Below are 11,817 nucleotides of genomic sequence, written 5' to 3' on the forward strand. Positions count from 1 at the left end.
AGCGACATTTCTATTGTTTTGAATTAGGTACCCATTGCGCGACGACGAAGACGTACGGCTTATAAGGTCGTGGCACAACCGATGGACCAATGCAATATTCATCTGTTGGAGTTATATGTGTTTCTTGTTGACTTTGGTGGCCGAGGATCATCTGCAGATATTGTCAATGATAGTCCAACGGGTGGCGTTGTTAGACGAACTATCAGAAGGATGATGGTATATCTGAATATGCCACCTGAGGGTAGTCAGGAGGGGTCTAATGTTGAAGTTCGTAATGTTAACTTAATAGATGACAATCTTGAAAGTCATGACGGTTTTGCTATCAGGGATCCGATGATGGAGCAGTATGAAGTCAACCACGATGATGCAGAGGATGCTGACAAAGAACCACCCGAAATTCTTGATGATGGTGATGGGGAAGAAGATATGAACTACTACGGTGACACACAGATTGCTCTGACACAGCCTGCCATTTTTCAACCATATGACCGGCTGGATCATTTCACTAGGCTAAATCTCGATGCACTGACTTCGGATTGCTCGTTTACCCAAGGAGGTCCTGAAGAAGACCCAAGCAACGAGTTTGAGGTTGGACAACAATTTGGGAGCAAGGAAGAAGTCATGTTGGCAGTTAAGCATTATAGCATCAGGAGGACTGTGGAGTACAAAATAGTAGAGAGTGACCATTGGAGGTACAACGCAAGATGTATCTAGTTCAGACCCGGTTGTAATTGGAGCATACTTATATCATATCGCCGAAAGCAAGAAAAGTGGGAGGTTAGGAGATACAATGGTCCTCATACTTGCATGCAAACTTTGATGGGGCAAGATCATCGTAGGTTGGATTCGAAAGTCATTGCACAACACATTTTCACGATGGTCAAGGCCGATCTGACAATCAGCATCAGGGTTCTACAAAGAGGTGTGGAGAATCATTTTGGTTAAAAGGCATCGTACAGAAAGGTTTAGCTTGCAAAACAGAGAGTCATCGCTAGAATATATGGCGATTGTGAAGAGTCATACAAAGAGCTTCCTCCTTGGTTATTCGCTATGCAGATGTACTTGCCAGGTAAGATTTATTTTCGGTTTATTTATTCGTCATTAAATAATTTAGCCGTGTACAAAAAGCTGACTAATGTATGTCGACCAGGGAAAAGCGACGAGCATCAAACCCATCAGGCCATACTAACGGAATACGGTGGTAGGCCCAAGAAAGCATCAAGCTGACGCGTCCTCCCAAGTTGCGCTGACCATGCTCTGTGATCCGGCACATCTGGCGATACAGCCATGCCAGCACAGCCGAACCCCACAACAACCAGCCACATGCATCAAGGTCCTCCAGCAGGGAAAGCCACCTGATATGCACCCGAGAGTCAGATGCATCGAGAAAGAGGATACCGCCTATCAACTGATGATGTATCCTCTCGTATACCTCATCAGCGGCTCCTCTGTGGCATCCTGCTCTAACTCTCCACAAACCGTGTTGTGGAACCAAGTGAGCTTGACAGTCCACTTCGTCTGTGACTGTCTGTCCTTTGGGACAGGAACAACACCTAGTATCTGCTCACATAACTCCTCAATGGTCCGTCCCTGGTGGTGCTGCTCCCACCCACCGATGCCTCCGATGAAAAATGGCTTATAAACCTACTAATTTTAAGCTTACTCTACTTAACTGACGTCATCATATAAGTAATTAATTTATAACTAACAACACAATGTTATACCTCTAACTAAATTATCTAATAATATACTTCCTATATTCTTTAATATGATGATAGATAGCCACTATACTAAAAAACAGTGACATAAAATAATATACCTAATATAACAACACTATCTAACATGTGTTTGGTAGGTCGGATACCGGACGGGTTGGGTTGATATCCTGATCAAAGAAGGGAAAGTCGTCTGGTCGCACGTCTCTGGGCTGAGGGTAGGCGAGGTCCCGAACTCTTCGGATGTAGAGGGGGGTGTCACCTGCAAAGACACTCCGACGCTCAAGTCAGTGAAGTGTGCAGGCGAGTAAAGATTGAGTGGTATGTGACGTACCTTGGGGGAAGGGTAGGCCCTTCCCCATTTATACCGTGTCAGAGGTAGGCCCTGCAAGGGTAGGCCCACCTTCTTCGAGACCTCCCTTGCACAGCTGTAGTAAAGCTGTCAGGGACGCGTGTCCGGGTCGGCAATCGGGCGCCCTGCTCCTGACCGTCCGGGTCGGGTGGGGCCCAGGTCGGGCCGACCCACATTCAGTTTGGGCCAGCCCGTAACAGTGCCCCCGACGCGCCGGTAACGACCGTGAGGATCGTTGGTGGCGTGTCATCTCTCCTTTCGTGCGTTGTCGCCAGGTTGGCCGTCCGTGGAGGGGACGTGCCTCTTGCGCGCGTGTCTGTTCATTGCTGGAACGACTGCTTGTTGCCTCGTTCTTCGCGCTGGGTATTTAATGCTCATAATGGGCTGGAAAACCCTGTATACAAAGACTATTTTGCCCCCAGGTCTTTCGCGCTTCCTGGGTGACAGTTTTAAACAGTTTTGTTTTGATTTTTTTCCTTCCCACTCTTGCTCCTACTATCTCCCTCTTCTTCACTCAAAAAATCTCAGGGCGTCGTTCTAGCATCCTCGTGCATCTTTCCTTCTTCCTTCTCAGTTTTCGCAACCAATTCAGGTAATCTTTGATCCTTTCTCTTTTCTGCTTCATTGTTATACGTTTGTTGCTTGTATTTGCTCTGTGTTCTTGCTGTTTTGTTTGATTTTTGTTGGTAGATGACTTTTTAATGCCAAGTAGATGCGTTAGGGTAGGGGTACCATTCCAAGGTAGGCTTTTAGGTAGCTTGTATGATAGATAGCTTTTAGGTAGCTTGCATGATAGATAACTTTTAGCCATGCTTGATCTTAACTGTTGAATAGGACGAACATAGTTTTTGGGCTTTTTCTGGACTCCCAACCTCATAGACTAACGGAATGGTACCTCCACTGTAGGTATGCCTCGCATCATTTTCCGGGCTTCTCCTTCCGCCGCAAATTACGACCTCTACGCCTGGGTGACTAAGGATGTGAAGGACTCGCCAAATCAGATGGACGAGGGGGAGTTGACGGAGTTCCGGCAAGCCGAGTATCTGTGTGGGGGGACAGACGAGGAGGCCAATTATGACGTCTTCGTTCCTGCCCCCCACGAACGGCTGTATGAGATTAATTTTCACTCCCCCCGGGTTGCCGACTGGATTTGGTTTTACAAAGCCATGTTCACCCAGGTGGGCGTTCGCATACCGTTTTCCAACTTCCAGATGACGCTTCTTAGTCGGATATCCGTGTCGCCGTCGCAGATTCATCCGAATAGTTGGGCTCTTATCCGCTGTTTCGAGATGGTGTGTGAATATCTCGAGCTGCCGGTGTCTGTGGACGTCTTTCTCTTTTTCTTCAACCTTACTAACCCTTCCAAGGAGGGGAAAGCGAGGAAAGGGTTCTTGTCTTTCCGATCTGCCCAGGGTCGGAGGATATTTGGCTTGTTCGAGGAATCTTATCATGGGTTCAAGGATAAGTATTTCAAGGTCCGTCCTGCCAAAGGTCGCCATCCCTTTTGGTTGTCGTTGGAGGAGGAACACCTCATCCCGACGTATTGGAGCTTCGGAGCGGGGTCCAACACCTTTATTAAGGTGACCTATAAGGGGATGTCCGCTGTAAATAAGAGAATTGCTGACGTGTTGTGGGCGGTCTTTGGAAAGAACCACGTGAACCCCCACCTCCTTATGGGTGAACGAGAGGTCGCCAGGAGTTATATTTGTGAGCTGTTTTGTCTTATACTTTTGTATTGTTTATCGTTTAATTTGTTATCGCCGACTTCACGACTGACATATTTGTTTGTCTGTTGTAGTGGAGATGTCTGCTTCGGTAACTGGGCTCGAAGGTTTAGTTAAGACCTTCTTGGAGGATAGCGACGAGGAGAAGGCTGACGAGAAGGTTGCCGGGAAGTCGGAAGACCCTACCGAGGAGAAGGAGGATCAAGCTGTACCTTCGCCTTGGGACGCCGAGATGTCCGACAAGAATTCTGCCGGGATGCAGGCTTCTCCTATTCCCGAGGAGACGGCCGGTATTAGACAGTCGTCCTCTACCCATCGGGAGTATGACGATCTGAAGCTTGTCCCTACTCTCAAGAGGCAGAGGGCATCCTCCAGCCCGAAAGGAACTCTCACCGTGATGGAGAGGAACTTCGATGCTGGGGCCTTTATTGATAATCAACTGATTCCTGGTACGGAGGATCACTTTCTTGGTACCGAACTCGCGTGGCAGGCGAGGTGGATGTACCGCACCCTTCTCCGCGGAGCGGTGATAGCTCGGAAGGCCGAGTTCGAGTTGTCGGGCATGTAGGCATTACGAAGGAAGCTTGATACTGCTGCCAAGGCCAACAACGAATTCAAGGCCCAGGTCGAAAGGCTTCAGGAACAACTGTCCGAGGCAGAGAAGGGGCGCAAGGATGCCGAGGAGAAGGCTGCGTCCTTTGAGGAAAAAATGAAGGTCTCCGATGCCACCGTCTCCCATTTAACTGAACGGAAGATGACTCTAGAGATCCAGATTAGCGCCGCGCAAGGTCGGGTGGTCGCTCTGGAGAAGGAGCATGACGCAGCCGTCTCGTCGGTTGAGGCTGCGTGAGCTGAGGCCGAAGAGCTAAAAAGGAAACATAGGGCGGTCAAGGAGCAGGGAAAGAATGCGATCTTCATGACCGAAGAGGCTCTCAAGGCCCAGGTGAAGATCGTGGTCCCAGACTTCGACAGGTCGGCGATTGGGGTCTTCAAAACAATTTAGGACGGTAAGATTGTTGACATGCCCCGAAAGTGAACTCTTGTAACTTGTGCTTTTTATGTGGATTGTAGAACACTTGTTGAGACCGTTAACTTTTGTTATACTTTAGTGGTCGCCTGGTCGGCTTATAATTATCGCCTTTATCTTGCTTTGTTCAGTAGCATTTTTTGTTTTGTTACCATTTTTTCGGTGTGGACTTATTGCTTGTGTCCGTTTTACCGTTTGTGTTGGTAACTTGGTTGAAACCGTCTTGGTCTTATTATCGCGGCCGTTTGTTATGGCTATGATTCGATTGGCTCCCGGGGTGATCAGTCCCGGGTTGCCGTTGAAGAACGCGATGGTGTGGGATACATATTGGGGAATAGTAGATGGGAGAATTCAGACAAGTAAACATTAATCGTCAGCTAAACAAGTTTATGAACATGGTAGGCACTTAATAAAAGTAAATCACTGGAAATTAAAAGGTTATCTAGCTCGTCAGGCCGCTTAACCGGTGTACCCAAGCTACGAATAGAATCTCCTCAGGTTAATCGTCAGTTAAACGCTTCTTGAGGCCTAGCAGGATGACTTTATTTGCGGACTCCACTTGTCCATTTGTCTGGGGGTGTTCAACAGAGGAGAACTTCTGTTTTATCCCCAGGCCGGTGAGAAACTCTGCAAACTTCTTATCGGTGAATTGCATCCCATTATCCGAAATGACGATTTTCGGGATTCCGAACCGGGTTATCACCTGCCTCCACATGAACTTTCTACAATTGGATGAGGATATGCTGGCCAGCGGTTCAGCCTCTATCCATTTGGTGTAGTAGTCGACGGCAACTATGAGGTACTTGACTTGCCCTGGGCCAACCGGGAAGGGTCCCAAGAGGTCGACTCCCCATTGTGCAAAAGGTCGGAAAGACGTCAGTAGGCTCAGCTCGGAAGCTGGCGCCCTGTGGAAGTTGGCGTTCTGTTGACACTTGGCGCATTTTTCACGAATTCTCTGGAGTCATTCATCATTGACGACCAGTAATATCCAGCTCGGATGAGCTTCCTTGCTAGGGCTCTGCCCCCGATATGGTGGCCGCAACATCCCTCATGGACTTCTCTGAGCATGTAGTCCGTCTGGTCGGGGTGTAGGCACTTCAGCAAAAGTTGGCTGAGTCCCTTTTTGAATAGCTGGTCCTGTATGACCGTGTACTTGGCAGCCTCCCTTCTCAACGCTTTGGCTTCCTTCCCATCCCCAGGGAGTTTGCCGTTTTTCGAGAAATCTGTGATGGGGTCCATCCAAGAGGGGCTCATCTTGGTCAGGTGTAGAGCAACTGCGGGCTCTTTCGTGATGCCTTGAATGAGGGAGCAGTTGCTGGTTCCAGGTTTCATGCTTGCCAGCTTGGATAGGAGGTCTGCTCGTGTGTTCCTTTCCCTTGGGACGTGTTGGACCGTGACCTCCTCAAATTGTTTGCTCAGCTCTTTGACCCTTTCCAAGTATTTTTGCAGCAGCGAGTCTCTGGCTTGGTAGCTTCTATTTACTTGCGCGGTGATGACCTGCGAGTCGCTGCATACTTCCAACCTTGTGGCCCCGACTTCCCGAGCTAGAACCAAGCCCCCCAGAAGGGCTTCGTATTCTGCTTGGTTGTTTGATACGGGAAACTCGAACTTAACCGATTTTTCATAAATGACTCCGGCCGGGCTTTCTAGGATGATCCCGGCGCCCCCGGCCGTCTGGTTGGAAGCTCCGTCCATATGGAGCTTCCACCGTGTGCTCGTGTCCTCGGTTCCGGTTACTTCCACTAGGAAGTCCGCCATTGCTTGTGCCCTAATCGCGTGTCGGGGTTCGTAGCTCAGATCGTATTGGGACAGTTCGATGGCCCAGGTCATCATCCTTCCTGCCAAATCAGGTTGAAGAAGGGTAGGGCCTTTGCTGCCGATGCATCGAGGAATCGGGACAATGCGGTGGGCCTTCCCGCCAGCCGCTGAACGTCTTTGATGCAACCCGGACTCCTCATCTGGAGTATCGCTTGGCACTTTTCGGGGTTGGCTTCCACTCCCCTTTGGGTTATCATGAACCCCAGGAACTTTCCGGCCTCCATGGCAAAGGCGCACTTAAGCGGGTTGAGCCTCATGCCATGTTGTCGGAGGGATGTGAACACATTCTCCAGGTCGCTTAGGAGGTCATCAGGTCGGGCGGTCTTCGCAAGGATATCGTCCACGTAGACTTCCACCGTTTTGCCAATAAGATCGCTGAATATTTTGTTCATCAGCCTCTGGTACGTTGCCCCCGCGTTTTTCAGGCCAAAAGGCATCACCTTGTAGCAGTAGGTCCCTCCTGGCATTATGAACGCCGTTTTATCCTCATTTGGCCGGTGCACCGGTATCTGGTTGTAGCCGGAGTAGGCGTCCATGAAGCTCAGATACCGGTACCCCGTGGCTGCGTCAACGAGTGCATCAATGTTGGGGAGGGGATAGCAGTCCTTGGGACATGCCTTGTTGAGATCAGAGTAGTCTACACACATCCTCCATCTCCCATTGTGCTTTCTTACCAGGACCACATTTGACAACCAGGTAGAATAGTCCAGTTCCCGGATAAACCCTGCTTCAAGGAGGCTGGCCGTTTGTCTGGCCACTTCCTCTGCCCTTTCCTGAGACATTTTTCTTCTCCTTTGAGCCACTGGTTTGACTTCTGACCTGATGGCTAGGCGGTGTGACATGAGTCCGGAGTCTATCCCCGGCATATCGGCAGGTGTCCAAGCAAACAAATCGCCATTGGCTCTGATCATTTCCATCAAGGGCTCTTTTAATTCATGGGGAGGTTCCTATTCACGAACGTGAACTTGTCCTTCGAGTTCCCGACCCTAAACTTTTTCAGGTCCCCTTTTGGTTTGGGCCTGGGCTTGTCGTAAATTCTGGCATCCAAGTCGGTGAGAAATACCCCCGATGCTTCCCTAGAATTCTTTCTTAACGAGAGACTGGCGTTGTCACAAGCGACTGCCATTTCCAGGTCTCCCCTCACAGATCCTACTGACCCCTCTTCAGTTATGAACTTCATTACCAACATCCTTGTGCTGATGACTCCTCCTAGGTCGTTGATGGTCTTTTTCCCAGGATGATGTTGTAGGCGGTGGAGTCTCGTAGGATCACGAACTCCGCCATTATCGTTCTTTTCCCCTGGCCTTGTCCCAATGAGGTCGGCAGGGTGATTATGCCATCCGGCTTGATGAAATGGTCGCCGAGCCCTATGATGCCGTGCTGGTGAGTCTGTAGGTCGGCGTCCCTTAGGCCTAAAGCGTTGAACACATTGCGGAACATGATGTTCGAGTCTGTCCCCGTATCTACAAGGATTTGCTTGACGAGACCGGTTCCTACTCTGGCCGTTATGACCATGGGAGGGCTTTCTCCGACTTCGTCGAACCATTGATCCTCCAGGCCGAATGAAATGGATGGGTGCTTCCTCGTGCTTCGTGCAGAGGACGAGGAGACTGCTAGAACTTTGGCATCTTTCCTGTGTGCCGACCTTGACCTAGGTGCCGCATTTCTAACTGTTACCACGTTCACTATCGTGAGGCCTCGGTCGTCGTCCTCCAGTTCTTGGCGTCGCTTTGCTGCCCGTGTCCTGTCTTCGCCGTCGTGGTCGCGATTCCGTCGTCTCGGCTCTCTAATGAGGTGGGAGAATTCAGCTAGCTTTCCATCCCTGATCGCTTGTTCTAATGCGTCCTTCAGGTCGATGCAATCCTATGTCTTGTGCCCATAGCCCTTGTGATAGTCACAGTAGAGGCTTCGGTTTTCCCCTGTTCGTTCTTTTAGTGGTCGGGGCTTCGACAAGATTCCCTTTTCGGCGATTTGTTGATAAACTTCCATGATTGGTGCGGTGAGGGGAGTGTAATTGGTGAACTTCCCGACACGAGGAAATGGTCTGGGTGCCTTGCTCGGACCGCCGTCCCTGGCGTGTTCCTTTTGTCCTTCTCTGCTCCCGCGGTGCCGGTCTTGGTTGCAAGTGGGCTGCCGTTTGTTGGCGGCCACGACTTGACTAACTTCTTCGTCGTTGATGTACTCCTTGGCTACACATTGAATCTCCTGCATGGTCCACACCGGCTTCGTGGTGAGGTACTTTCTGAAGTCCTCGTTCTGGAGTCTGTTTGTCAGGCACAAGCTCGCAACTGAGTCCGTCAGCCCGTCTATTTTCAGGCACTCGTCGTTGAATCGGTCTACGTATTTCCTGGTCGTCTCTCCGGGCCGCTGGGTCACTCCAAGCATGTTGATTGGGTGCTTTGCTTTTGCAATTCTAGTCGTGAATTGGGCTAGGAAGGTATGGCTGATGTCCGCAAAACTGGTCATTAAGCCCTGCGGGAGGTTATTGAACCACCGTATTGCAGGTCCCGCCAGGGTGACCGGGAAAGCGCGGCACCTTACCTCGTCTCCCACTCCCTCCAGGTTTATCCTGGCCTCAAAGGCCGTGAGGTGTGCCAGCGGGTCTTGCGTTCCGTCATACCTCATGTCCGTTGGCTTGTCAAAGTGTTTTGGCAGTCGGACTTCGAGGATGGAACGATGAAATGGAGTCGCTCCCATTATCACGGGTCCCCGCGTTCTCGTTGTTCTCCCTTTGTCGTCCTCCTGACGAGTGTCCTCGTGGTTGCAATCCGTCGTACGCCACCTCTCGTGCCTGGCGTAGATGAGGGGGTCGTAGCATCTTCTCGCGCGTCCTCTTTCCCCAGCGCTCTCGGATTCAGCCTGAGGGCTGGCTGTGCGTCTCGAATGGCTCCTTGAGTGAGAACGAGAATGACTTTGCTCTGGGGTGTGCTGGTCGTGTTCCCGGTCTGCTAGCCGACGTTCCAAGTCTTGCATCCTGTGACGTAGTTCCTGCATTATTCTGGCGTGGTTGTCGCCAGTTCCCCCGAAAGGGCGTTTTTCGAGAGATCGGGTGGTACGTCTTGGAGGGGACCTCGTGCGCGGTCGGGGAGAAGTCGCGGAGGGTTCCCCTCTGCGGCCTGTCTCTCCCGGGCCCAATACAACGTCCATCCATGCGACTAGCTCCCCACAGACGGCGCCAATGTTCGGTAGGTCGGATACCGGACGGGTTGGGTTGATATGCTGATCAAAGAAGGGGAAGTCGTCTGGTCGCACGTCTCTGGGCTGAGGGTAGGCGAGGTCCCGAGCTCTTCGGATGTAGAGGGGGTGTCACTTGCAAAGACACTCCGACGCTCAAGTCAGTGAAGTGTGCAGGCGAGTAAAGATTGAGTGGTATGTGACGTACCTTGGGAGAAGGGTAGGCCCTTCCCCATTTATACCGTGTCAGAGGTGGGCCCTGCAAGGGCAGGCCCACCTTCTTCGAGACCTCCCTTGCACAGCTGTAGCGAAGCTGTCAGGAACGCGTGTCCGGGTCGGCAATCGGGCGCCCTGCTTCTGACCGTCCGGGTCGGGTGGGGCCCAGGTCGGGCCGACCCACATTCAGTTTGGGCCAGGCCGTAACAACATGTAAATTTGTTATTCTAATAAACAACAAATTTGTTATTCTAACTAACAAACGATCTATAACTAACAACTTTATCTAACATGTAAACAGTAAACTAAGTTAACATAAAACATCAGACTATTATTTACTAACTTGGAACTGAGACAGTCATCCACACTAAACTTCATGGATGTCGAAAAGACAGAAAAAAGTTACAGAGAAAATTCAGAGGAGAGAATGGAAAAAGAAAGCGACAAATCGGAGGGACAGCGAACTTGCTGTAAATACCAAAAAAAAAAAAATTGTACTTCAGAAAATAAAGCTAGAAAATCGTTTTGGAGGAAATAATTATTTTTTTATTTTATAAATGAAAAAAATCCATCATTAAAGAAGAAAAATAAAAATAAATAAAATAGAAGTACAATTTTTTTTGACAAAAACTTCTTTTTCCTTAAAAAATTTCTTAATGTTTTTTTTCTTAAAATTTGTTAAAAAATTTTTGTCCCAAAATAAAAAAAACGTAAAAATATTAGTAATAAAAACACCGAAATTTATTAAGCTAACACAAAATAATTTCGTATTGAAAAAAAAAGTACAGAATTCTTAATTATAAAATACATAATTTTTCACAACAAAAACACAGAATTTTTGTATAAAAACTAAACATAGTATTATGTTTTAATAAACATAGAAATCCAAAATTTTTTTTGTGTTTTTCTTTTCAAATTTATGTGTTTATCATCAAAGAGATGAAATAAAAATGTAGAGTTTTTGTTTTTATTCACAAATTTCTGTGTTTTTTTTCAAAAATTTCTATAGTTTTTTTTCGGGGTAAGTACGATTTTGGTCCCTTAAGTATGGGGCCAGAATCGAATTCGTCCCTCTTCTTATTTTGCCATTAAAATCGTCCTTAATGTTTTTTTTCGTATTAAAATCGTCCTTTTTATTTTTTTGGACAAAAATGCCCCTCTCCGTCTTCCCTTCCCAGCACCCCTACGTCCCCACCCCCACCACCACCCCACCCCCACCCCCACACCCCACCACCACCCCGCGCCCCCTTTCCCCCACCACCACCACCACACCGCGTCGTCCTCCCCTTCCCCCCAACTCCACCCCCTCCCCTTCCCCCCACCTCCACCCCCACCCCCTCCTCGCCTCCCCTCCCCCTTCCCCTCCCCCTCTTCCCTTCCCCCACTCCCACCCCGCGTCACCCCCCTCCCCTTCTTCCCTTCCCAGCACCCCCACTCCCACCCCGCGTCACCCCCTCCCTGTCTTCCCTTCCCAGCACCCCCACCCCACCCCACGTCACCTCCCTCCCCGCTCTTCCCTTCCCCTCCACCCCCACCACCACCACCACCACAGCAAACAACAAACAGAGATAAATCAACAAATCAAAGATTCAACAAATCAAGAAGCAGAAGACGAAGCAGAAAGAAATCGAAGCAAGAAGCAGAGGCGGCGAGCAGCAGTGGCGAGGCGGCGACCAGCAGCGGAGCGCAAGCGACGACGACGAGGAGGTCACGGCGGCGACCTCCCTGTTCCCCCCTTCTTTCCACCTCCACCCCCCGGTAGCGTGGTGAGGACGATGGCGGCAGCGCGGC

At 49.8% G+C, this 11,817-nt stretch overlaps 1 protein-coding gene across 1 annotated transcript; it reads right to left on the reverse strand.

The window, feature by feature from the left end:
• Positions 1–5,317: 5,317 nt before the first annotated feature.
• On the reverse strand, positions 5,318–7,553 carry LOC140182216 (uncharacterized). The gene is made up of 3 exons (XM_072228356.1): positions 6,921–7,553; positions 5,749–6,819; positions 5,318–5,521 (listed from the first exon to the last, which is right to left on the reverse strand). Exons 1-3 carry the CDS (start codon positions 7,551–7,553, stop codon positions 5,318–5,320), a joined length of 1,908 nt encoding a protein of 635 aa, XP_072084457.1.
• Between the last annotated feature and the right edge of the window lie 4,264 nt (positions 7,554–11,817).

Source organism: Arachis hypogaea, chromosome 19 (assembly GCF_003086295.3).
Source record: "Arachis hypogaea cultivar Tifrunner chromosome 19, arahy.Tifrunner.gnm2.J5K5, whole genome shotgun sequence".
NCBI classification, from domain to species: Eukaryota; Viridiplantae; Streptophyta; class Magnoliopsida; order Fabales; family Fabaceae; genus Arachis; species Arachis hypogaea.

Bases quoted from the DNA above. Each gene is read 5' to 3' on its own strand.
- LOC140182216 (XM_072228356.1), bottom strand. From the start codon at position 7,553: ATGGAAATGATCAGAGCCAATGGCGATTTGTTTGCTTGGACACCTGCC. The intron at 6,820-6,920 runs GTGTTCACATCC...GATAACCCAAAG, and splicing joins TCCTAAGCGACCTGGAGAAT to GGGAGTGGAAGCCAACCCCG. The intron at 5,522-5,748 runs GTCAACAGAACG...ATGTGGAGGCAG, and splicing joins TCGTGAAAAATGCGCCAAGT to GTGATAACCCGGTTCGGAAT.